The sequence below is a fragment of the Halichoeres trimaculatus genome, unplaced genomic scaffold, assembly GCF_033239565.1.
Source record: "Halichoeres trimaculatus isolate MK-OKI-2021-1 unplaced genomic scaffold, fHalTri1.1 fHalTri1_scaffold_5, whole genome shotgun sequence".
NCBI classification, from domain to species: Eukaryota; Metazoa; Chordata; class Actinopteri; order Labriformes; family Labridae; genus Halichoeres; species Halichoeres trimaculatus.
The window spans coordinates 36,143,159-36,170,620 of NW_027437183.1; the positions used below are offsets into that span (position 1 = coordinate 36,143,159).

At 41.4% G+C, this 27,462-nt stretch overlaps 1 protein-coding gene across 1 annotated transcript in view; it reads left to right on the plus strand.

Moving 5' to 3' along the window:
* noxa1 (NADPH oxidase activator 1) overlaps nt 1-25,128 on the plus strand; it is a 42,018-nt gene extending 16,890 nt beyond the window's left edge. Inside the window, exons 3-17 of the mRNA XM_074669847.1 lie at nt 1,641-1,815; nt 4,295-4,377; nt 4,571-4,679; nt 7,827-7,958; nt 10,425-10,532; nt 13,404-13,463; nt 13,552-13,589; nt 13,694-13,832; nt 13,938-14,006; nt 14,343-14,430; nt 19,453-19,562; nt 22,093-22,253; nt 22,676-22,784; nt 24,425-24,548; nt 24,720-25,128. Of these exons, the coding sequence (XP_074525948.1) occupies nt 1,642-1,815; nt 4,295-4,377; nt 4,571-4,679; nt 7,827-7,958; nt 10,425-10,532; nt 13,404-13,463; nt 13,552-13,589; nt 13,694-13,832; nt 13,938-14,006; nt 14,343-14,430; nt 19,453-19,562; nt 22,093-22,253; nt 22,676-22,784; nt 24,425-24,548; nt 24,720-24,826 (1,611 nt within the window). The 5' untranslated portion in view covers nt 1,641 and the 3' untranslated portion in view covers nt 24,827-25,128. The remainder of the gene's footprint in view (nt 1-1,640; nt 1,816-4,294; nt 4,378-4,570; nt 4,680-7,826; nt 7,959-10,424; nt 10,533-13,403; nt 13,464-13,551; nt 13,590-13,693; nt 13,833-13,937; nt 14,007-14,342; nt 14,431-19,452; nt 19,563-22,092; nt 22,254-22,675; nt 22,785-24,424; nt 24,549-24,719) is intronic.
* The last annotated feature ends 2,334 nt before the right edge of the window (nt 25,129-27,462 follow it).

The window sequence follows — 27,462 nt, forward strand, 5'->3', positions numbered from 1 at the left end:
CCTTCTGTAGTCAGATGGGTACAACTTTGAGGTACAACGTGTACTATTTAGTGACATTTATCAGAACAGACTTTGTAAAAATGGGTTAGATTAACCACAAGTTTGTTTATTGTAATGGATAATCACCTGACAATCAGGTACTATTATATCAACTTTACAGCAAGCATACATGAATTATCATGAATTCATTCATTTATGGGGCTCTAATTTCATAGACCGGGCGCAAGTGCAGGGGCACATGCCCTGCGCGGACAGGGCTTGACCGGCGCTCTTGTCAACATGTGTGCACATGTGCGCCTGTCACCAAATTACAGCTGCGGAGGGTGGGCTCTGCATTGCGCCGAGAATAGAGGTTGGAGCTGGCGAGCTTTCAGCGCACTTTCTGCACTGTTTTTGGCACAAAATTGTCACACCAACTTGAATCTGCTGACACCTCCCCCTGGTGCGCCATCAACTCCCCCTGGCACGCAGTCACACCCATCTCTGCGCAGACGGTCTACCAAATTGTCAAACTGGCAGCGCACGGCGGTGCGCAGCACGAAATTAACACTGCAAGGGGGTGCGTCAGGCTTGCGCCTCCTGCGCTGCACCATAAAATTAGAGCCCTTGATTTTATACATGAGTTACCCAGTGAACTATCAGTAAAACTCATGTATTACATCAATCAGTGCTGAGGTGTTTGGACAGTCCTGATGTCAGTTCTCACTGGTCTTTATGAACTCCTCACAGCTAAATCCTGGTTTCTATTTATGTGTCAAATTATCTCCACTGTAGGTCTCTAAATCTCTATTCTGATGCAAAAACCTTCCCACAAAGCTTCGAGTGCAACTCCTCCAAAATATAACAACATGTCAAAAAGATGGGACTGAACTGAGTGGATCCCTCTTTAGCGCGTTTGTGTTTGTCCCAAGCATTAAACACCACAACATGGATGTTGTCGATATAACGCTGATGCTTTGGTTTGCTTTTGTAGGTCTTATCAGGGCATCACTGCTGATTTCAGACTGTTTCAGATGAAAACAAAAACCCTCACAGGAGCTTTAACCAAGTCTTTTATTGACATCCACATTATCATTCATACAGCACCACCTGCTGTGAGCTGCAGAGGAATAATTACTTTTCTGAAAACCAAAACTAAACATTATCATCTTCCACCAGTGAAATGATATCTGAACCATGATTTCTACATAAAAACATTCAAACATGGTGGAATAATTAAAGATCTGTTTTTAGTAGAAATGGAAAGAAAATTACGATGCTGCTGCAGAGACTTTCTTCAGTAAAGTGAAAAACTATTAGACTGATACAGAAACTCTCTGCTGCCACGACAAGTACAGACAATGAAGGAGCAATGAAAGGAATGGAAGGAAATCAATGTGGCTTTGTTCTTGTTGTTTGTGCCCCCTGTTGTTAGGAGCTCCCTTCAATTCAAGACTCAGACATTGGAAAATTGATTTTTCTTTTGTGTTGTCAAAGACGGGTTTTAAAATTGTGTCGTAGGAGTGTAATGTGTGAAAAAATGATTTTAAATGAAAAAAAACATCCCTGATCTGTGTACTTCTGAGAAACCAAAGTAACAGCACTTTCCTGTATTTTTTTTCTCTAACATCTGCTGCTTTCTGTCTGCCTTGGCCTTGCAGGATGCTGTACACAGAGCTACTGCAGCTGTGGAACGAGGCGGTGCAGGCGGTGGACGCCAAGGACTGGGAAGGATCTCTGGCTAAACTGAGTCAGATCACTGAACCCACGTCTCGCACTCTTTTCAATGCTGCCTCGGCTTACCTGGCTCTGGGAGACCTCGAACAGGCCCTGAAGGTCTGTAGTGTGTGTGTGTTTGGTCATTCTGAAATATTAAGAATTCAACTGTTATAAGTCATTACAACACCAGGAGGCTGATTTTTGCCCAGTAAAGCTCAAAGAGTATTAATAGGGTACCGGTCTTCAGTCTGAATAAAGAAAGAATTAAAAAACGTTCAGGCTTCAGATTGAAATCGTTCCGATACAGAAGCAGCACAAAACATATCCTGTTAACAGTAATGATGCTCTTAGTTTTACGTAGACCTTATGTGGATCATTCTAGGCAGGTCTCTATGGCAACACCACGCCAGCTGATTAAGTTTAGAAGTGAGAAGAGAATTTTTTGTCTTTCTCCGCTGAAAACTATTTCTGTGATTAGTTTTGTAGTGATGGTGGACACTGGAGCCTAACTGTCAGACAGAAAAAGGACAGAAGAGCTGAAGAAAGAGAAACAGGAGAGAGATAGAGCACGAGCTAAAGGCTAACACAGGAGCTAAACTATTTGTGCTAATGTTGACTCCAACCCACAGTCAGCAGTTATTCTGCAGTGGTCTGTTCAAACTTGAGAGTCTATCAATAAAATGAAGAGTGAGGTTACGTTAGCTCTGATTGGTAGATGACTGGCAGAACATTACCAGGGTTCACTGACGTTACACTGACATGTCTTGGAGCACTGAGCTGCCAGCTGTGCTAAATATAAACAGCTACTTAACTACATACAAATTGACAGTGTTTACTTGTTGTCATGTTTAAAAGCATAGCTCTACCTCGTGGTGTTGTACCTGGTAAAAAGTTGTCTTGATCAAAGAAAAGTAGAGTGAAAAAGAAGATCTGATCTCCATTCATTTCCAAAACTAACACAGGTCTTGTGAAGAGTCACGTCTTCGTCACAGTGTTTGTGAGACTCTGGGCTAAGAGGTGGCGCTGCAGTCCGATCAAAGCAGATTATCTTTGCAGCCCAATTGATATAAGCAACATTCACCAAAAAGTCTATTTAATTTCCTAAAGTCCCGTTTGCTTGAAATAATTCCAAAATTATATGATTAAAAAAAATGTGTATCTATATCAATGTATCTATATATCTATGTATATATTTATATGTACATATACACACACATATATATATATATATATATATATATATATATATATATATATAAGTGCTGGGCAAGTTTACGCGTTATTTTGGCGTTAACCAGTCAATCTATTAACGCCTTTATATATTTTATCGCACATTAGTGCATGTCGCTCACATGCTTTTATTTTGTAAATGTCTGTTGCAGACCGCTGCAGAACCGGAAGTGAAATTGGCGGAAAAACACGATGAGTAACCAAAACAAGCATGGAGAAGAGGGGCAACGCCACGGAACTTAAAGGCGCTCGCCGCTTAGTGTATCAGTCTGCGCGCACGGCGTGACAGATATAAACAAACACAGGTAGTCTGCCAGGACGAAGAGACACGATGAGAACTAGAGCCTTATCTAGTGGTGTTTTTGTGTGAAAGTAACGCGCAGAAAATTCTCTAAATAAATCGTGAATGCAGACGGATATCAGATTTTTTCGGTGACAGTCCGTTTGTTAGTGTTTTTGGTCAAGTAAAATTGGCCCCGTCTGAGTGCAGAGGAAACCGGCAGAGGAGCAGGGAGGGGGTGTTTGGTGCGAGCGCTCTGGGCTTCTGCTGCACAAAAACACTGCTGTAGGGGTAATTTCTGCCCTAAACCTTGTGATAGGACCCAACTTGAACTTAACCGGAGAATCACTTTAATGCCCTGACAGTGGCATGCTGGCAAGCTTTAATTTTGTTTTTACATTTTGTAAATTTGATTTGCACTAAATATGTGATTCAACTATTACTGTATAACAAGTACTGATTTAGTGTTTGCATGACAGATGTTATGGCACTTTCATTCATATGGTAGAACATTCCAATAAAAGTGCACTATACACTGCTTTTGAATTCATTATTAGATATTGAATTTACAATGCAATTAATTATGATTAATCAGGGAAATCATGCAATTAACTACAATTAAAAGTATTAATCGTTGCCCACTCCTAATTTATATGTATGTATATATATATATATATATATATATATATATATATATATATATATATATATATATAGTATATATAGTATAAATAGTTAAGCTGAGTTTCTTTCAAAACAAATGAGCTTATGTGGGACACTCTCTCATTCTCTGTATGCGTGAGAAGGTGTTTTCATTCTGCTTTATTCTCAAAAGTGCTCTGAAAAGAAACAATTGCTGCGTTCAATGTAAAGAGGGATGCAGTGATGCTCCTTAAGCATTTTATCAAGTGCCTCACACGAAGCTTCCTTTGACATCAGAGGCAGATATTTAACTGGAAATAGTCTCTTTTCTGCTGGTTTGATTTTGAATCTGATCAGTTTCAGCTGTTTGTATCACACTCATTAAAAGGAGCAGACTTCACTGTGTGTTGGTGTGTGACCAGCCTGCTCCTGTCTGACTTTCAGGCCTTAGACCTGACCATCGCCAAGGATCAGCGTCTTGCTGTGGGTTTCTTCCAGAGAGCAGCTGTGATGATGCAGATTGACAGGTAGGGGGCAGCACCTGATCTGAAGGACAGACTTACCACATTACAGACTCAGGAAACTGTCCTCCTGTTGGTATCAGGGTTTCTCTGTATTCTGAAGACTCTAAGTGTTTTTACATTACATGTTACATCAAAACACTGATGGACACCAAGTACGAGTCTGAACCTCCATGGCTCTGTCTGTCTGTCTGCACAGGTTGGAGGAAGCTCTGTCAGACTGTATCTGGGCACAAAAACACATGAGAGGAAACCTGGTCATCGACTACAGACAGCTGGGGCTGAGATACAGACTCTACAGCTGGCAGGTCTGACACACACACTCTCTGTCTCACACACAGGCACATACCGACACACACCTGTGTGGAGACGTGTTAACGCTGACCTCCAGCCTGCTTCTCCTGATAGAGAGAAATCAGAAAAGGGAACATGATCCCTGAGCTCTGTCAGGATGTGAAATGAGAACAAACGGAGCCGTGTCATCATCACCTGCATTGTGTGGTTTGAATGTCACACACACCTGGGAGCACACAGAGCTCTATTGATAGAGGCCAACAGGTTACACAACAGTACATATTTCTCACAAACGGAATAGTCACACTGTAGCCACACACACACACACACACACACACACACACACACACACACACACACAGTGCACCTGCAGATAGTCAGATAGATCCAAACAAAGCAGCTGAAATCCGTCCTGCCAGGGTTTAAAACTAATGAGTCCTCCTGTTTGATCCGCTACAGAGGTTTGACTTCATTGTCTTTTCAGTTTTACTGGGACTTTTTCTGGCGATGATACTGAGGAGACAGAACAATGGTTTGTGGGTTTCAGAATCAGTGCTTGCTTCGGTAAAGCATCACAGTTTTCCATCAGGGAACAAGTCCAGTTAAATGTAAGATTAGTTTTACAAATGGGGCTGATACTTCCTGGAAAACTGTGACATCATCAGTATGGATTCTTTCCGGGTGCTCTGGCCTCTGTCCAAAAACTTGCTCACCTGGTTAAGTGGTCAGTCTTTATTGCCATTGAATATGTACACCTGTTTCAGTCCAACAAGAAGTGATATTTTTTTTCTAGTTCTTAATGTTTTTTTTGTTAAATTAGGGGATAAATGCTCATCAGAAGAAAGTTTCCGTGCACTGGCCAACCTCCAGAAAGAAAAACTTTATTGTGGCGTTTCGGTCAGAGACTTTTTTTAAGCAAATGATTGGTTGGAGCCACACAGACACTCCTCTTTAAGATGGCTTCTTTTGTTGGCAAAATCGCTTCTCTGCACATATAAAGTTTAAGAGTTAAAATACAATTAAGACAATCGATCGATCTTAATATCCTCTGAATTGCTATGTTAGAAAAAAAAAAAATCACCCCCTGTTCAGTGTGTCCTGATAGTAAAATAAACGACCCAGACAGGAGATGTTTTTTGAACCAGGCTGTAAAAAGGTTAATTTCTGCTTCTTTTTTTTTTTTTGCTTTGTGTGTATGTGATTTTTAGTATTTCCAGAGCCAGCCTCAAGAGGACACTGGAGAAACAGCAGATTTTATCACTTCAGAATGTCTCATATTCTTAGACTGGAGGTTGCTGCTTGCTCGCACTCCACCCCCAACTTCTAATTCCTCCAGATTAACCCCTTATTATCAAGTCTCGTCCTGTCATCTCTGACATTTTTTCAAGTCAAAACAAGACGTCAACTTGTGCCTTACATTCAAACCTGGAAAAGCATCACCCCCTCTCCCTGGAGTTGGTTTGATCCAAAGACGCTGCAGGAGATCCTCTCTGACTGCAGGTTACACAGACACACTCAGGTAGCTGTGTGATATTTGTAGCTGAAAAGTTGACTTAAGCATCAGCTCTTTGTTTAAGATGTGTCAACATGATTGTTCTCATCATTACTCATGTGTTAGCTGCTTTTCCCCACATTTTATTTGCCGCTCCTCTCTTGTGCCCGACTGAGCGAGTCAGGTCAGATATATGGTAACACACCTCATTTCACAGTCGGTAACGGTGTTGTAACTCTTGAAACAGGAATTAATTAGATTACCTGTGACTGGAAAAAGTAACAGTGTTAGTAACCCCATTGCTTTTGACGCCGTTATTCCCAACACTAGTCAGGACTGATGAACTCAAAGACCCAGAGACACCTGTCTCTGTCTCTGCCCTCAGCCTATATGCAACAGACACAAACATCACAAGACAACGAGAAGACTGACATAATGTGAGAAGCAGACTACAACTAAAATGAATGTGGTGTTGAAAATAATAAAATATTTATGATAATAAAAACAGGTATCTTTTGAATTACGGGTGACAGCAACCTGGCAATAAAATCAGGTTAAAGCAGTGATGATAATGGTGCACACAGTTTATTTTTTGTACATAAAAACAGTCTTAAAATCGCACAGGTAAAAACCCACATAAAAATGTAAAACATTAAAAACAACTTAAGATGTCCTTGTTCAAAAGTGGGTTAAAACAGATCAATAGGAGACAGATAAAACTGGAGGCGTTGAGTCCAACACTTAAAACATCACTTAAAAGAGCAGCAAGACGTCCACTTCGTGGCACGTCAAATCGCGGCTTTTCCCTCCCCTAACTGCCAATTGGCCGGGTGGGCTCCTTGTTTTGTCCCCCATTTTTCCACCAGGTTATCCGTCAAGCCCACAAACTCTAATGGTGCGTCCAATTAGCAATCAGTGTATCAAGGCAGATGGTTAATTCATCATAAAAACATGCATAAATAAAATAGAATAAAAGCAATAAAACACAACTAACAAATAAACTCAATTATAAAAGTATACCTAAAAAATGTTCAATAAATTAAAGATAAAACCCATATTTCTGCCTTGTTACAATAACAGTTAGGCACTAGGAACCTTACTGCCAGGCAGGAAAGTTCCTGGTTTAACTGAGAAAACATCAAAAAAGAAAGTGAAGCAAAGAAATTGCAGTGTATCCACACAGAAAGTGCCTGTACAGCTCTGACAGGAACAGTCTTATTTAGAGGTCATCATCAGATGATGATTGCTTCATCCTCTGAGCCCACAGCAAACCCTTCATGAAGCTGTGTTTTTAAAGACTTCCTCAGATGTGGATGGTTTGCAGTGGAAGTAAAAATCATTTCAAACTCCTTATTTCTACGTGTGTTTGCAACAAATGAAGCTCTTCAGTCTTTCTGTGAACCGTGGAAATATCAAACCCTGCAGTGTGTGTGCTGTTATTCTCCAAGGTGTAACGACTGGTGGAAAATGGAACAGGTCTCTGGTTGTTCAACAGACACATTACCCTGCTGAATACTCCAATGATGATGATGATGATGCTTTCAGCCTTTAAGAGTTTTTGTTCCACACACCAAGTTTGGTTCAAAGAAGATATAATATTTGAGTCTTCTTCTCTCTTCGGCTGATCATTGTGCTCAAACACAACGAATGATTGTGATGTGTCCATCAGGTGTTATATAACGCAGCAGCTGTGTACTGCCGGATGGGACAGTGGGAGCAGGCGAAGGAGGTGTTGCAGACGGCGTCCCAGGAGAAAGGAGGCCGAGGAGGGAACATAGATGTGGCCATGGACGCCATCATGGTGAGTTCTTGCTCTGATGATGCTGTGGATGTTTTATTACAGCCATTCCTGCCTTGATGCCTCTGCAGTGAGAGGAAGAGAATGATGATTGTCTTCAGGTAGAGAAAGTTTAGTCCGCCCTGAGATAACGGACCATCAGCTGTGCTCCATTTGGCGCACTGACGTGCCGTTCATCAGGTTTCAGAGAGGACAGAGAGCTCATCTGGAGAGAGCACAGGTGGAGCAGTTTGCTCTGCAGCTGGTCTGTGTGCTGTCATACGTAGGTGTGATCAGAAGGCACAGGCAGCCAGCAGGTGACTGTACGTCTCCACCTGAGCAGGCCTGAGTGGAGGAGTGAGAGGTTGGGCTTTAATCCAGCTGAGTCCAGTTAATACCACAGACATCCTAAATTATGCTGAGAGTTAATTTGTGAGCTTGTTCAACAGGAGAGGCAGGAAAAACATTTGGCAGAAGGAATAAATCATAAAAAATGAATGCAGGAGCTCCTCAGAATTAAAACAGAGCCAGCACACAACCTGCTCTCTCTGCATGAGTCCTGATTGAGCTCTGCTGCAAGAGTTAAGACCACATCCTTTGTAACCAGAACCAGATCAACTCATGACTGGATTTAAACATTGGATGCATTCATGGCATCAATGAACCCTGGATGTGTTTTCAGTCTTTAAGTGCAATTTGATTTTCTAAATAGGCCATCTTTTAACATTAAACACATCTCCAGGTACTTCCCAATAAATAAAAGTTATCATTGCAACTTTAATTTAATCCCAGGAGTTCATTTAATAAAGAGTTCTGATTGTGTCAATTATGGCTTACAGTATCAAAATTCAGTAGCTCTAAACCTACAGAGATGAAAACAGTTTTTAAACACAGAAACTTTGGCCTCCTGAAAAGTATGTTCATTTACACTCACCAGCCACCTTACTAGGTTCACCTGTTCAGCTGCTCGTTAACACTAATTTCTATTCAGCCAATCACATGGCAGCAGCTCATTGTATTGAGGCATGTAGACATGGTGAGGAGCTGCTGCAGTTCAAACTGAGCATCAGAATGAAGAAAGGTGATTTAAGTGACTTTGGACATGGCATGGTTGTTGATCTGAGTGTTTCATAGAACTGCTGATCTACTGGGATTTTAACCCACAACCAATCTCGAATGGTCCCCAAAAAGAGAAAATATCCAGTGAGCAGCAGTTCTGTGGCCAAAATGCCTTGTTGATGCCAGAGGTCAGAGGAGAATGGACAGACTGGTTGGAGCTGATAGAAAGACAACAGTAACTCAAATAACCACTGGTTACAACCGAGGTCTGCAGAAGAGCATCTCTGGTCTGATGAGTCTGGATTTCTGCTCCACATTCAGATGGTAGGGTCAGAATTTGGCATCAACAACATGAAAGCATGGATCCATCCTGCCTTGTATCAACGGTTCAGGCTGCTGCTGGTGGTGTAATGGTGTGGGGGATATTTTCTTGGCTCACTTTGGACCCCTTAGTACCAACTGAGCATGGTTTAAAGTCCACAGCCTACCTGAGTATTGTTGCTGACCATGTCCATCCCTTTATGAGCACAGTGTACCCATCTTCTGATGGCTACTTCCAGCAGGATAACGCTCCATGTCATAAAGCTGGAATCATCTCAGACTGCTTTCTTCAACATGACAATGAGTTCTCTGTACTCAAATGTCCTCCACAGTCCCCAGATCTCAATCCAATAGAGCAGCTTTGGGAGGTGGTGGAACAGGAGATTCTCATCATGGATGTTCAGGCAACAAATCTGAAAACACCTTTATGATCCTATCCTCCTATGAAGCTCAGGTCGCTCTGATCGCAGCCTTCAGCTCGTTTGTGTTACTGGGTCTGGTGTCTCTCATCTTCCTCTTGACAGGGCCTGATAGATCCTCTCTGGGGTTCAGGTCCAAGCGAGCTCAGTAATATCATGGTGATTCAACCAGCTCTTGCTTCTTTTGGCGCTGTGAGCAAGAGCCAAGTCCTGTTGGAAATTGAAATCAGCCTCTTCGCAAAGCTTGAAGCTGAAGGCAGCATGAAGAGCTCTAAAGTTTCCTGTTAAACATCTGCTCTGACTCTGGACTTCAGAAAACACAGCACAGTAGTGACCCGCTGTATTCTTAGAGATGTAACCTGGTGATGAGAAGATTTGATGTGAATATGTGTGTGTGGAGGAGTGAAGTCACCATGGTGACAATAAACCATCACGCAGACTGTGGAACTTTCAGCAGAGTTTTATTGAATAATTCCTCTGAACACACAAACAGATCATATCAGATCTGACTCCCAGAGCCATGAGTCATATGAGAGTGTGACATTTACTGTGCCTCGCGGGACTTTTCTGAAATGGTGATGTGACTGTTCAGTGAAAGTATTCTGACTTTAATCACTGATTTGAAGTTTGAAGAAAGTTTCAGTACATGTGTAAACACAAACACTCTCTCTTTGTGTCTTTCCTCCCTCAGAGGGAGGAGATCCCAGCTCCTCTCCTGGTACCTGAGGGAGCCGTGTTCAGACCCAGGAAACAGGATGTGGAGCAGCTGCAGCAGAAGGACTTCCTGGGCAAATCAAAGGTAAAGTGAACACAGAGAAGTGGGGGCACGTTGGTGCACAGGGGTCGTCCAGTGTCTGAGAATCACAGTGACATTTAACCCCATGTTAAGACAGCTATCAGCCTGTTATTACAGCACCAGATTAGAAATACAAAGGGCCCAACTAAACAGCCTAAAAGGATCAAATCCTAGGGAGCGGAGTAAATTAGAGTGGGTCAGCAGCATGCTACTGGTAAGGTGCTGCACCATCTGGTGCTCAGTGAGGAGTAGGACTGGTGGTTACATCAAGTCCAGGGTTTAAAGAGGGGTGATCTGCTTCTTCTCATATTTCTCACATAGATATTAACTATCAATGCTTGATGTCAGACTGAGCGTGTGCAGATTTTCAGACCTCCACATATCCATGTGCACAGTTTCTTGAATCTGTCTGTAAACTGCTCAAAATGCTTCGTTCTAAAAACAACACCACAGATCCTCCTCACAAGATCTTCATGCGACCTGCTGAAATGAGGTCATCACATAAGGACATCCTAACTGGTTGATGACACATTCAGGGGACAGGCCTCAGACACCAGGTTTCCCCAAAGAACTGCCCCTGACAGGCCTCCAGAGGGCTGGCCAATCAGAGGGAAGGGGGTATGTGGAGTGGGGAGCTTTAAAGAGACAGCAGCTAAAACAAAACCCTTCAGGAAAATGGAGATCTATTTTTTTTAAGCTGTAAACCATGTGAAGCTACTACAGGGGGTCCAGAGGGACAGTATAAGGACTAAGAGTGTGGTCACACTGGCAACCCTAAAGTCCAGCTTGTTTGGCCAGTGTGATCGCAACCGTGCCGTGCTTAAGCATGTTTCACTTCTCTGCTTTGGCACGTTTTGGAGAGGTAAACTTCGGCACGGTTCACTTAATGCACAAGCTCAAGCACACGGACATAAGGTATGATCCATGATGATTCTGACATCATTTTGAACAACAGTGAGGTGTTAGAGGGCTGTGTCTGACCAAAACAACTAAATATAAACCAAAAAGTCTTTTATGTTGTAGCAGAGTTGTCTTTGTCTCATTGTGTTGACTCTGATGAGATCGCACTTCCTGTAAAAAAGACGCTGCACCATGACGTAGACAGGTCATGCGTGTGTGTGTGTGTGTGTGTGTGTGTGTGCATATGTGATACCTGCTAATGGGTCATATTGGAGTAACATAATTGCCTCCCCATCCCCCCACAGTGCTGTCCCCCTGTTAGCCAGTATGGCCTGAGGCCATACTACTCCGTTACAGCCCTACAGCATGTTTGGAAAGGTCAGTGTGACCGCAACTGTGCCGTGCTCAAGCACGATTCCCTTCCGTGCTTCGGCACGCTTCGAAGAGGTGGGCTTCGGTACGGTTTACTTCATGCACGAGCACAAGCACGCGGACAGCGTGTGCGATCTATTACGTCTCTCGACAATCATTTTAAACAAAGCGGGGTGTTAGAGGGCTGTGTCGGGCGAAAACGACTTAACATAAGTCCAAAAGTCTCTAAAGTTGTAGCAGTGCTCCCTGTGTCTCATTGTGCTGACTCTGATGAGATTGGGCTTCATGTAAACAGACGCTTCACGATGACGAAGGTGGGCTGTGCGCGTGTGTGATACCCGCTAAGGTCTGGTTTATATTGGTACTGCTGGCCGTACTCTCCAGCCGGAGAACAGCGCTGCAGGGGGGCAATCATGTATGGCACTTACAACTGTGAAGTGTCTGTTTAAAATAAGCCTCATCAGAGTGACCACATTGGTGAACAGGGAGAATACTGTGCTAACTTTAGAGACTTTTTGCCTTATGTTAAGTCATTTCGATTTAACACAGCTCTCTAACACCCCACCATTGTTTAAAACTGTTGTTGAGAGAAGCAGTTGCATTGTTTATCAATCATGGGTTATGCCTTTGTTGTGTCTGTGTGCTTGTGCTTGAGCATGTAGTGAACCGTGCCGAAGCTGAAAAGTGTACCGTGCTTGAACAAAGCACACTTTAGACCACAGTGGCCAAATGAACTGGACTTAAGGGTAGAAGTGTGGGCACAGTTCAGATGCCCAGTTTGACCACACCCTAACAAAACCTCAGTACCTCCTCTTTATCTTTCAGTTTGTGGCTCACCAGTCAATGTAGTTATTAGCCCCTCAGTATTAGGGCTGGAAGTTGGCTCTGGTGTTTAACTAGAATATAATAGTCACTTTATCAATAGATTGTGTAACTTGATTGTTCCTTTAAAGATGCGGGAAACACATTAAGTTTTCTCCAACAGAGGTTAAAGGGGGAATGAAAGTCACCTTCAAACTTGACGGAGGCGTTCGTACATTTATGATTAAGAGACAGCAGCATTAGCTTAGTGAACTACTGTAAACTGTAGTTTAAACTCAGTTTAGTCTGTGCTGATATCTGCGGGCATGCTGGTCAGAGGTGGAAACGATGAGGGAGGCCAGACTACGGCTTCTGTCTCTATGCAGCGACAGTGCTGACCTCTGGGAAGATCTGACGGTCAGAGAAGAGTCTGAGATAAAGAGTTATGACTGAGAGGGAACAGGGGACTGGACCAGATATATAATGCTTCGATAAACAAATGCTTTCTCAACTCCTGACAAGTTATAGGATCATTAACTTCAGACTGACAGTTTTTATGACATAGCTAATGTATTTTTTATTCTTGAACAAAATAATTTATTAACCAAAAAATGTGCATATGTTTTGGCAATGGAGGCGCGTTTAGCTCCATTCATTCAGACAAGATATTGTTCCTTGAAAAAGTTTGACTCCACTGACAACCTTTTATTTTGAAATAGACTTCAGCAATATTCACCAGACAGGATATACCATCTGCAGGAGGATGTGTGTAAGTTGCTGATGTTGATTCTCTCCCTGCAGGTGATTTTCTCCATTGTACCCAATGATGATTTTGGAGGTTTTGAACCTTTGAGGCTGCAGGTAAAAAAAAGAAAAAAAAAACACAGTATCATGGTGAATAATATATGACATGGCAGATCTTTTTAACAGTGACGTGTTGTCCCTTTAGAAACCTGGTTTCTACGAGCCTAAAACGGATGGATCTCAGTGAGTGGGCCTCTCAGATTAAACATTCATAGCCTGAGCTGGAGAGAGTGCTCTGCTGTTAGAATAAAACCTGTGTGAGTGATTTCCTCTTCTCGTCCTGTTAGAGATACTCGGTACATGCGTGTGAAGACTCCTTACATGGCTCGAGGGCAGGACCAGCTGACGGTGCCGGGTGGAGCCATGGTGTTTATATTTGCTGAGGAGGACAGGGACGGGATGGTGACGGTCATTTATGATGGACAGGTGAGCAGAGGGAGAGGAGCTGAGTCTGTGATGAAATGAGGACACCATGATGTCATATTCCAGCTCTGGTGTGTTTCTTGATTTGTCTGCGTCTTTGTTCTTCAGAGAGGACTCCTGCCTGTCACCCTGCTCGAACCTGCAGATGTGAAGTCATCCAAAGGCAAAAAAGACAACGTAATGAACTCTACCATTTCATCACACACTGCCTGATCTGTTTTGTGAAGCCCCTTATTGGGTCTTTTTCAGAAAATGAAGTCTCTGCTTGAGCTGAGAGTCTAATGGTGGCACTTTGGGGACTGTGGAAATTACCCTGATGCTGAGTGTTGCTTTATCTTTTCTTTTACCCTTGAGAAGCCACAGGAAGAAGTGCTGTGTCAGGAAAACAGATAAAAACGCTCTGAAATAAACAGATCACTCTGCTTCTTTCCAGCTGGGAGGAGGATGCAAAGATTTCTCTCCACTGAGCGACACGCTGTTTTTCTGACCTCTCTGTGCTCTCGTTTATTCCAGAGTGTTCCCAGTGGGATCCCCCTCCCTCCAGGACTGAAACCACCTACTCGCCCCAAGCCCAAGTCCAGCTCAGCAGCTCCTCCTCGGGGTAAAAACCTATCACACACCCCTTTCTCTTTCTCTGAAGTCATAAAACTTTAGAAAAGATGGTCTGCTCCAGCGAGCACCTCTTTATTAGATCAGATCATTTCAGGGTCAGAAATCTTCTTGGTGTGAACTGTCCACCTGGCATTGAGGCTTCCTCTCAAACAGACTTTTATTTTTTTGTTGCTCTGTGCAGAATCAGAAAAAAAAGTTGTAATAGTTTATGGTGTGTGACCAGTGGATGCCGACACAGAGACAAATCAAAGGCAAAACTTGTAGAGAGGACAAAACAACAATTATAATGTGGAGCCCTGAGCAAAAAGTAGTGATGTGCAGATCGATAGTAAAATATTGTTATTTACGAAACCAGCTCTCTGTGCTTTAAAATCTATTCCAAAACTAAAATATCGATACTTTTGATTCTTCAGTCATTTGTCCTGTAAATCATGAACAGGAACACAGTGAAAAGTCACCAAATTGTTGAGTGTATCTAAATGACACGCCGTTCGGCGGGACCTACTTTCGCTTCCGCCTGGGTAAGTGTGAAATGCGCAAGTGCAGCTGCACGCTGCTCGGTCACTGAGTCTGTTCGGTCAGCATCTTGACCGTCAGGCTGTGACAGCTAAGATGCTGTTTGTGATATATGTAGAGCACTGTTGCTGTTGGGGTTGTTCAAAATAATAGATATGGTTGTGAAATAAGTAATAAAATAAATACACGATTCGACAAATGGCTGCATGAGTTTGTTTGGAGTAATGATATGTGTATCAGAGAGATAATCTCACATAGGCTTAAGGTAAGGTTCCCGAAGGAATTGATCATTTAAAGTGGATTACAAACACCAGGTGTCATTAAAATACACAGAACGTTTGCAATAAAACAGTCATAGTGAGTTAAGAAAAGTATATATTATAACAGATGAATAAAAATAACATTTAATCTATGAAATATATCCGTTATTATTTACAACCTGTCTAATTTGCTTTAACTGTTGAATAAATAAATTCAGGTGTTGACAATTTGTGAAATTATTGTGGCATTTATTAATTTGATTAAATATTGCATTGGCAAATTAGATTTAGTGATACAGTTTTTAAGATTTACCAGACACTTTACATGTATCTACTCTGAGTATCGGCATCCAATCTGTATCACAGATACCAGCCTGAATTTTACTCAGTGTCGGATCGGGGAGAAAATTGGTGGTATCGAACATCACTAGGATAAAGCACAAAAAATGGAGACTAGTGCTGTGATGGATGTAGAAAGTATTTGCAGTGAGAAAAGTAAAAAGAGACAAAACGCATCCAAATGAAGTTATGGTTAGCGGACAACATGAGCTGTCTGTGCGGTTGTTGTCTGTTGTAGGGGGCTCTCTCTGATTGGCTGTTGCCATCCTCAGTGAGAATCAGAGCCCTAACCAATTTGGTGCCCCAGGCAAGATTTCATCTGGTGCCCCTTGTATTCCAGCACCAACTACAATTTTTTACATACTTAAATGAAACTACGTTTTAATGACTTCATTTCTATCAAAGAAAAACCTGCAAATAAACACTTTAATCAAATTTAAATATATACAAAAAAAAAAAAAACAAGAAATACAAAGATCTATAAATACAAACTGAAGATTTGAAAATCTGTATATCACAAGAACCTATAACAAAATACAATAAATAAGAAATCAAGTTTGTCACATATATCAGTCATGATAGTAGTAGTGAATATTTATTGGTTATAAAGCAAACATTTGAAAAGCTTAATTCCAGAGGTTCCTTGGTTTGTTTTCTCTTCATCAGAGCAGCAGGGCAAGTGTGCTTCAAACTATTTATTACAATATTTGTATTTGAAACTAGCTGAATGTTAGCTTACTAAATGCACAATGATGTTAATAAGAAGCAGGACTCTAATGATACCTGCCTCACTAAAGAAAAACTGTAATTCTACACCTGGTTATTTTATCTACACGTATAAAAATGTTTGTTCACCTGGTTAAAAAGTAGTGAAAATCACTGACGTTATTTTTATTAGAAGTTAGGACTTACACAGTCAAACGTGACTACTAACTGATAACAAGCTAGCATAACTGCGAGTAAAACTTCTAAATAACATGACGCACATACCTCTGTCTTTTTAGCGTTTCTCCTCCTCTCTTCTTCTCTTTCACCCCTGGGCTCCTGAAGGCTTTGGCTTTTTGATGTGATTCCTGTTATTTAGCATACTGTCAGTCAGTATCATTTAGGCAGCATAAACTGCCTGTCCATCACAAATGAGCAGGTGAGGAGGAGCGGTGTTGTGATCATGCGCCCTTCAGGGTCAAGCCGAGTGCAGGAAAGTAGGGCGTTTTTAAGGTTATTGACATGTTTTGCTGGATTCTTTTGTAACATTACTGAATTTAAGTCTGGAAATTCTTCTATACAAAAAAGAAAGCCGTGCTGGTGCCCCTATGATTGCCGGTGCCCCTAGCATTTACCTATACTGCCTATGCCAGGGCCGGCCCTGGTGAGAATGAATGGCGTAATCATCCTGATAAATATCAAACATGTTTGAAAATGATTGGGGCAGCTCTAACAAGCCTGTGCGATGACCGTGGGGCTTGAGATTGATCCATCACTCGCGCATCCTAGAAGATAATCTGGATCCTGGATCACGTTTCTCCAACGATTGTCAGGAGGGCTGAATCAGGGTTAAATAGGACAAGGCTACTTGATTTGGTGGAGAAGGTGCGCTCGATTTGCTTACCAACCTGTCCAGAAATGATAAGGATATTTTCAATTAGTATTTTGTTAGAACAAATTAGTATTTTGTGGGGACAAAGTATTATTTCAAGCTCACAAATTATTATCTTTTTCTTCACTATGTCATGTCTGGGGCTCGGTAAGTTTGAACAAACCACTGCAGAATAAATGCTGCATGTGGGTTGGAGTGAACATTGTCACAAACGGCTTAGCTTGTGTTGTAAGAGCCAAAATGGGAAAAAAATAATTAATAGTAAATATTTAGTTAAAAATAGTACACATTGTTAATGATCATTTCATTGCTATTTCACTTTAATTCATGTGGTTTAAAATCACAGTTGCTTTGCTTTAAATTCCAGTGACAGATCCGTATTTTAATTTTTCCTTGTTTTAATGAAATACTCAAAACAAATTGTCCTGCTTTGTTGCTCGCTTTGCAAATACTAATGTGGCATGTGAGAACAAAAAGTTAGACAGAGTGCTACTACATGTGTTTCAGCCCATGCTCCATCACTCTCCTGTTTAGCTTTCGTCTACTCTGACCTCCTTTTTCTCTTTGACAGTTAGGCTCCAGCCTCCATCACCACGAAAGAAATCCAAGAAACATTTTTCAGGTGAAAAATGAAGCCAATGCTGAAGTGCTAAACGTTGCTGTCTGTTGACAGTCTGCTTGAGGCTGGCTGCAGAAAGACCAGAAACCACAGACACACTAAGCCTTAAAAAAACATCTTTAAAACATTTGAAAGCCTGGTTAAAAAAAAAAAAAAACAGCTTGGGTCTGAATCACTAACTTCTCCATTGGCACACACTGTACAGATGGTAATTTATTTTCTAACTCAGGGGTTTAAAAGTTATTCAGTTTACAAGTTTGCCCAATCAGAGGCAGAGCTCAGATCACATGACTGACAGGTCTGACACTCTCTCTGTTGCGTGGTGTTGTCTGAGACTAAATGCCGTGACCCCACTGAGTGACCTGACCAGGAAGGTGAAATTATTTTTGGGGAATGACCTGTTTTGGCACTGATCATCTGATTCGAAATTCTGGATTGTGATTAGACATAAATATCTAGAAGTGAGACTTTTTAAGATCACTTAGAAACTCCTCTCAGGGACTTTAATGGGCTTCAGTCTTTACACTCAATAAAATCTGAACATCTTTAATTAAAATTAGTTTCTGACTGACAGATAGCTTCACTAGTGTGTGTGTGTGTGTGTGTGTGTGTGTGTGTGTGTGTGTGTGTGTGTGTGTGTCTGTGTGTGTGTCTGTGTGTGTGTCTGTGTGTGTGTCTGTGTGTGTAGTTTTCAGTGTTTCAGCAGCCAGCTTCAAGCAGATGCTCGATGCGCTGCAGTTTATAACACTTCTGCTTTGAAAAGTGCCGTGGTTTGATAACAAGTTGTAACAATTTCTGAAGCCAAGAGTTTTAAAACAAGCTTGTTCTGGATCCCCGTTTGGAGGAAGAGGAAGAGGAGGAGGAGGAGGAGGAGGAGGGATGTCAGGAACAATGATCAGCTTCAGTTATGTTACAGTGGAGGCTTTCCATGCCTTCCAGCATGAGTTACCACCAACATGCTTCATTATTCCACTAAAAAACAGCAGGAAGGACCAAAGGAGGCATGTTAAAGAGGGGATACCGCGCTATATTTTTAGTCTTTATTCTGTCCCTGTGGTGCCCCCATAGTAGCTTTACATAATTTACAGCAACACCAAAAAGAATCCCTGCTTTTCTCTTACTGGTGTTTTAGGAAACTCTTAATTCAGCCTCCATTTGAGATGCTGTCTCTTTAGGGATCCCTGCTGCACAAACCCCCCTCCCTCTGATTGGCCAGCCCTCCGGAGGCCTTTGAGGGCGGGGCTATGGGCAGACCTTGGTGTCTGAGGCCCATCCTGCCAACATGTCACAATCTAGTTAGCAGATCCTTATATGGTGACGTCAATATTTCAGCAAGTCTCGTAAAGATCTCATGGAGATCTCACGCTGTTCTGAGAATTGAGAGTTTTGATCAGTTTAGAGTCAGATTAAGGGATTTCTACAACATATGAACACATGGAAGTTTAAAAATCTGCACACATTTAGTCTGAATATTCTTACTTCTTATCCATGTTTAAAGAAGGGAAAGCAGAGTGCCCCCTCTTTAAGGATTGATGAGGGAAACTGAAGCTGTGTAGGTACAGGGAGGTAAGTATCTCCAGGTTAGAGCTGCTGGAGTGGAACAAACCTTTAGCTCCTCGTCTAAGCCTTCATTTGCATGGTGTGTGCTCAGACTCTACCTGCTTTGTGTTTTCCCTGCAGTGAGCTTTAGCTCCACAGACACTCCACCTCCATCCTACACTACAGCCACCCACGCACCGCTGCCAGCCCCAGAGCCTCCCAGGTACACAGCCAACGCAGCCAGTGACCAGGTAATATCCCCTCTGAGTGGCCTGATTCATCTGTGCGGGCTGAAATCACATCAAACTTCTTTCCCTCACACATCACAAGCACACGCGCTTCTCTTCTCATGTCAGCTAAATATAGAGGGATTGTGCGGACTTGTTTTGTTAGGGTGATCTTAACTGGGGAGCGCTGATGTGTCCCGATTAAGTCACGCAGCCGCTCAGACAAAGTGGAGGTAGAAGCCTCTGAATATAAATATTCTTTGTTCCTCTGCGTGCCACTAACATTTTACAAGGGCTGATCCAGTGTGACTCCTTTATTTCCCGTCACTTACATCCAGCACACTGACTGGTAATATTATTTAACACTAAATTTATTTTGAAATGCCTCCTGAACAGATAAACGATCTACAGTTGATCTGCTTCCAGTTTATTGATGCACTAGAGCAGATCTTCTCTGTCCTCCTCCAGGCTGACTTTCCTCTTTCACTGCTGGTATATATGTTCTCCTTAACTGGTCTATCCATGTTGGTTTGGGTTTCAATCTTTCTTTCTGCCTTAATTTAAGCTGTTAGTGAAGTGACCAAAACTCACTGGACATAGGAGATAAAATGGCAGAAGCTATCTGCCTCAAACTGGAACATGAAAACAGAACTGATGAAAATTTTAGGACCTGATGAAAAATTGCAGGAATTTACATTTTGCACTGTTGGGTCTTTGGAAGGTTCTGAGTAGAGTTCAAAATGAAAAAGAAATGGCAGTGAGATTAAAATAATGAAAAAAAGGTCAAAGGTCAAGGTTTCTTTATTGTCCTTTTTTTTAAAAATACTTTTTATTGCCATCATATCACAACTTTCATTGCCCTTTTTAAGAGACCTATGTAGAGATGACAACCATTTTATACATATATAATCTGTGCATCACCCTGTGATGGTGACATTTAATGTGTTCAGAAAAATAAATAATAACAATATTTAGCATCCAAGTTTAAAGTGCTACCATATGTAAGTTTCTCCATATACAATTAAATGTATACAAAAAACATTTTTGATTTATGAAAATCTGACTACTGTATTTTCTCAAATTTTCACACCTTCTGAACATTATGACGAGGCAAACACAGAATATACACAAACAGGCAAACAAACAAGGATAAAGAAAAAAATAAAAAAAAGATAAAAAAAAAACAAGATAAAATAAAATAAAATTCTTTATTGTCCTTACAGGAAAATTTGTTTGCGGCTGCAGACATACAGATACATAAACAACACAAATAAATTATCCACATCAAATGTATAAGTTCATTAACTGTGAAACCCAGCAGGGATTCTCCAGCATTTTGAATAATAATAAAAAAAGATTAGATAAAAAAAAAAAAAAGTAAATAAATAAACAAAATAAAAATGTTAAATTTTATATATATATATATATATACATATATATATATATATATATATATATATATATATATATATATATATATATATATATATATATATATATATATATATATATATATATATATATATATATATATATATATAAAGATAAAAATGATGAAAATGATAAAAAGAAAATGTGATTAAAAATGATAAACATCAAAAAGATATAAATAATACAATCCATGGGAAATAAAAAAGATAATGTTATAAAAACGATATATATGATAACTGTAAAAAGATTATGATAAAGTGATGAAAAAGAAAAAACTTTAAAAATTGATGAAAAAATGAAAAGAAAATTCATTAAAAAAGTTTAAAAAAAGAAAAAATGACAAAAAGGAAACAGGATGAAAGGGATAAAATGATGAAAAAATATTATGGAAAAAGATATAAATGACAGAAAAGAAAAAAAAAATAAATAAAATGATTTTAAATAATAATTAAGAGATCTAAATGATAAACAAAGATAAGAAAAAATGTTTTTTTTTTTTTTTTAAAAAAGGTAAAGTGCATTGGGCAAAAGAATGCAATAGCTATTTAATAGACCAATGGCAGCAGATACAAATAAGACCTGATTCTAAGCAATTCTTTACAACCAACAATTTAACTAAAATAGGCTGTAAGCCTTGTGGCCCAATTGTTGAAATACACGCTCTAGAGCGAGCCAAAATGTTGCTACCCATACCTTTGAAGTTAAAATCTAATCCAAGGATATCCCATGTTTGGGATTCTTTAAATCACAGGTGAAAGTAGACAGGGTTAGTGGAGACCCTCCTGGATTTAGAGTAAGTCCTGATGTGCTCATCGTAGAGCTACCTGAGTCAAACAGCCCGGCTCCATCGCTGATGGGAATATCTGCAGATATTACATCTTCCCCTGGCAGTGCTTCTTCACGTTGGCTCTCATTAATTTTAACAACCTGAGTTAAGTGTGGTCATGAGGTCGTGTGTGTTCTTTACATCATTTGTGCAAAGTAATACAGCCAATTATTCTGACACTGATACAGACACAGTTACCCTGCGTTCTAACCATGTGAACTAACTGACTGCACTAAATGAATCTTTTTAAATCCAAGCTGTGTTTGCTTCCTTTTGATCTGTGTGGTTTGTTTCCAGCAAGCAGACTCGGCTCAGGGGGCAGAGGCGGGATCTGTGGTGGTGAAAGTCCACTACACATACACAGTGGCTCTGTCGGTCCCTCTGGACACACAGTACAGCGAGTTAAAGGAGAGAATCGCACAGAAATTGGGACAGCCAGCGTCTCAGCTGCGCCTCAGGTAACCACAGGCCTGCCAACCCACTTCTGTCTCTCTGAATTCTAACAAGTGATGCTGCATTTCTAAAAATATGCTTTTCTTTGTCCACTCCACCCTGTGGGCCTAATATCTAATGTGAGAAAAAGAGCACTGAGGCTGCAGCTGCACACACCACGAGCACACAGCAGTAAACAGCAGAGCAGGGCTGACAAATCTGCACGACGAGAGAAAAACATCACAGAATCTGTGCGAGAGCTGAGAGGATTAATAACAACAGGAGCCGCTCATTCCTCTAGATGTCAGGATAAAGATAGGATGAAGAATAACAAATAACATGCATCAGACTCTTGTTTCACTGCTTGTAATCTCTCCTGTCTTCATCCCACCAATGTTTGTCCCATGATGACCACAACTTCCGTCCCTCCCTCTCTGTTCCTCATCAGACACAAGCTGCACAGCTCCCGGGCGCTCATACCTCTGGGTGGGGAGGAGGAGCCAGGACGCACCGTGCAGGAGGTAGCTGAGGCCGGCAGGGCCACCCTGTGGTGTCAGGTGAGGTCAACACTTCGCACCATGAGGGCGTGAAATCACACATAAGCTGCAGGGACATGTCCACGGGGTCTGAAGAGGCTGCAAGGGCTCTTAGACAGATTAGAGCTGAAACACTTTTAAAATAACTGGTACGGTGGCTGACAAGGACAAACATGCTGGAAAAGCCCAACAATTTTTTTTATGGTGCTAATCTCCCTGATTTCGTACTGTGCAGACGCACCACCAGAGTTCGTTTGGAAGCGGACCAAGACCACCTCAAAAAGTGGGTCTTGGTCCGGTTGTTTGGTCCGTACCAGGGTTCGTTTGTGTCTATTCACGCCTGCATGAAAAGTCCGCACCAGCGTGGAAAATGAATCCTGGTCCGTTTAAAGTGGAGCAAACAGTCCAGGTCTGAATATGCCCTTAGTTTCTTCCACTTGCTAATCAACACACAAAGTCACTTACGCACTGGCTGTGATTGACTGAGGTAACCATGCTTACTCCCTGCCCAGAAACAACCAAAACATCAAGAAACAACCATGTCACAGCTGAAATACACCAGATGCGTCTCCAGTCCGTCTCCAGTCCGTCTCCGCTCCGTCTTGGCAATGGATCAGATAGGTTTCCATTCAAGTCAATGTGTCAACTTACACTGGATCCGCTCTGTTGCGGTCCGGCTACGTGGCTGGTCCAGCAGGTCACAGCTAATACGTAGTCATGCTATTCTGGCCGGATGTGGAGCTGTGACGCATAAATTCAGCGCAGGTCAGATCGAGCTGGACTGGAAGTAATGACCAAAAACTACCAAAAAACACCCAGAGACTTTCAAAATAAAACAGACCATGTAAAAATCTGTTCATATTTCAAAATGTGAAATAAATCCTGATAAAATCCAGATCCTGTCCTTGCCATAAGAACGTCCTGACATATTTTCCTCCATATCGCCCCCTAATGGAGAACATGTTTCTTGGTCAGAAGCAGAGTTGATGTTTATGGAGCACAGAACACAGCAGAAAACTGACCACTGATCATCTGAGATCAGAGACACCTGAGGGAAAGGTGAGCGTTGGTTTCATCAGTCTGTGATGATGGAACAAGGGGGTTTAAAACACAGAAGTAGTTAACAAAAAGAGCATTAACATGTTACTTTGAACATTTATAGATATAATACTAAGAGTTGCTAGGCCTCTGATGTAAATGCTTCAAATATGGAAAAAATCATGTGGTAATATTTTCTTATATGAGCATCACACACTCCATCATTTCTAACACTGTGTTTTCAGTTTTAAAAGGATCAAACCTTCTCTTCTTTGTGTCTTTTTGCCCTCCGTTTGACCAAGCATGAACACTAAACTGTGCATTGAAGCCTGTTTTAATTCTGTCATCCAAATGTTTTTGATTTTTCCCTTTGGGTGTAGTTTGTCACATCTTGTCCATCCTGTGAAGAAGCACAATTTTAGTGTTTTTTTGTCTTAATTTATGCTAAAATAAGCAGCTCTGAGTTCATGTTGCTGTATTATTTTGACATGTTGGCTGGATTGACTGAAGGAGCAGACTGCCTTTAAATTTTAAGACCAACACTTTAAATCCCTGCACTTTTGTAAAATCTCTCTTCAGATGATCATATAACAGAATCTACTTCCTCCTGTGGTTTAACACAGAAAGAAGACCCCCTGGTCAATCGTCCCATCCTGTGCCAGATGGTGGCGCTGTATGACTACTCTGGCCAGGGCCCAGAGGACCTGGAGTTCAGTGAGGGAGACACCATCGACATCCTGGGTGAAGGTGAGGTCTGCAGGTGGACCTCAGCGGGGTCTTAAAGCGTCTCTCGGTCTCTTTATTTCCACTCTGAGTCCTCCTGGGCTCAGATGTGAGTCTCTCTGCCTCTTTACGTCTCTCCCTGTTCAGTCTGAAAGCTCACCGCCTCTTCACGGCACTCTCCTCCCCTCTCTGCAGTTAATGAGGAGTGGCTGGAGGGACACTGTGCCGGGAACATCGGCATCTTCCCAAGCTGCTTCGCCTACAGGGAGAACATTGGAGAGGGCCTGGAGAGCCTGTTATGAAGACGGCGTGTGACTGTGCAGTCATGACTAATAAACCTGTTAACCTGTGTCAGTGTGAGCGCACACAACACTCAGGGTTTACTCTGTCCTACTCTCTCATACTTTGTCTCAAGTTATCACTGTCAGGCTGCTGCACGGACTCAGAGTGTCTGTGGGATTTTAGAGTGTTTACATTAAACCTGATGAACTTTCCTCTTTTCAGATGCTTCAATCTTCCTGTTGTACCTGTCATATTTATGTTAAATAAATATCACCTTTCTGCAGTACAAATTAAGGTTAGTTATGTAATGTCACCAAGAATAGTACATTGAAGCTGCCGTAAACTGAAGCTGCCATCAATGTCAATATGTTCTGTGTGATTGAATAAAAAGATGTTATGGGAAAGTCAAGTGAACGGAAGTGTTAATGATAAAAGTATAGTGCTTTACTTATAAGTATAGCTGTTAAAATGAAACAGCACAAACTAGCAGGTAAGCTTGGAATGAAAAATTTGTGAATGGCAACAAATTTCTTTACTAGTTGAAATATACAGGACATTACCAGCTGTATGTGTGGGATCTTTGTATCAAAATAAAAGTTACTGTGTCAGATTTCTCTAGAAGTGTAAGAATGGCCATAGGTGTAACTGTGTCAGTGTAAATTCAGATGGAACAAGAACAAAGGATTTCTTTCCTTGCATAAAAAATACCTCAGCTGCTGGTTGTCGTCCCCTTGCAACAGAAACCTAAAGACTTAAGAAAACTACAAAACAACATCCAGACATGGCCTTGTGACAAGTTTGGGGACGTCAAAGTAAAGCAGGGTAAAACCACAGAGGTTTAGAATAGAATAGAATAGAAAATACTTTATTTATCCCGAGGGGAAATTCAGGACACACAGCAGCAATCAAGAAAACAAAAGTAAGAAAGTGTATTGAAAGTGCAGAAAGGTCCACAAGAAAATAGATGACGACAGCTTGTCCACCACTCTCCAGCCCAGCCAGTCTCCACCTCCACAGGGTCCAGGACTGAGCCTCCCCAGCAGTCTGTTCAGTCTCTGTCTCCTGGATCCTGTCTGCTCACAGCAGCCAAAGCTCCTCCAATGTGGCGTTGGTGTCTGGTGTTAGCTCCCTCAGCCACATCTGTGAACAGCACGATGCAACTCTGCCCTCTGGTATTCCCTCTGTTGCACAGCTAGCTCGTCCGTCTTATTGGAGTTAGATCTTACATTCCCAATAATGATGGATGGAAGGACAGGTACATGTCGTCACTTCTTAGCTCACACCTGAGAACCAGCACATGTCCTCACATCCTTTTCCTCACCTTGAGGGAAACATCGGGCCTTGCACCAGTTAGCATTGCCATGCTATAGGTTGCTAACAGCTGATTTCACATGTAAACAATGCAGCTATGGTTACATGTAGAATCTCCAGACAAACACAGGAGAAAAGTAGTAAAAAATGTCACTGAAGACAAAACCAGTTTGGTGTCCTTGACCAACAAATGGACCATACCAAGAATACTAAGATGATGAAAAAGAGACGAAAAAATTACAGGAAAGAGCTTCTGCAACAGACAGCCACACGACAGAGCGATGCTAAGCAACAATTTAAGAGTCCTAGTGTTTGGCACATTTTGGCACAAGTTGCAAAATTCCTTGTATTTCAGTTAAAAGTAACAATGATCTTGAAAAATCTTATTTTGAGGTATAACGGATTTAAAGATTAAAAACAAAACAAGATCCAAACATCACCAAATCATTGAAACCTATACAAAGGGATTATTTTTTACTCCAACAGGAGCAGATTTTGCAGATTTTGAAATGTATATATCCATAAAATATAATTTAGCAAATTACACTCATTTACTACCCCCATACACACACGACAAATTAAAATTGTGCATTTTTTAATTTATTGTCTTACATTTTACATTTTTTTATGATTTGTTTGATGTAATGTGTATTTTCAGCTGCTTTGGCATCAACATGCCTCTGTTCATGCAGATAAAGCTAGATCGATTTGCATTTGAATGAAAAGAAAAAAAAAGAGAAGAAGACAGGAGAAAGAAAAAGAAAGAAAAGAAAGATTGCATCACGACACTCACTGTTTTCTTTCAGCTGCTGGTAATTGATCATCGTTCTCAGTGTCACCGTCCAGCTGGGCTTGGACCCCATGCAGCGTGTGTCTTTGAAGAAATCAGACACTCAGACTGGAGTCATCTTTGTTGCAGGCTGTAATATGTTTATTTCTGCTGTGAAGACAACTTTGTTTTTGTTTTGTTTTTTTTTTTTTTATTTTGGCTCGTTGTGTCTGTAGTTTCCTATACCTCTGGAGCCAGCGTAGAGCAAACACTCAGCAAACTGCAGATTTTAGCAGACCTGCATTGCCTCATACTTTTAGACCAGAGGTTGCTGCATGATGTAAACCAGTTTTCTGCTCTCTACTTTGACTGGAAAAAAACATGTTTGCTTGCCGTGCGCTCTCTGAGAGCCAGTGGCTGTGCTACTTGAGTTAAGAAGTTATAAATAGGTCAAGGTGGATAATTGAGACTTCAATAGAACCATCAGAGCCTATAGAATCACATTCTGGGGACCACCTTTAATTCAGAGCGCAGTCACACTGGCCATCCAAAACGTACCGTGCCTAAGCATGATTG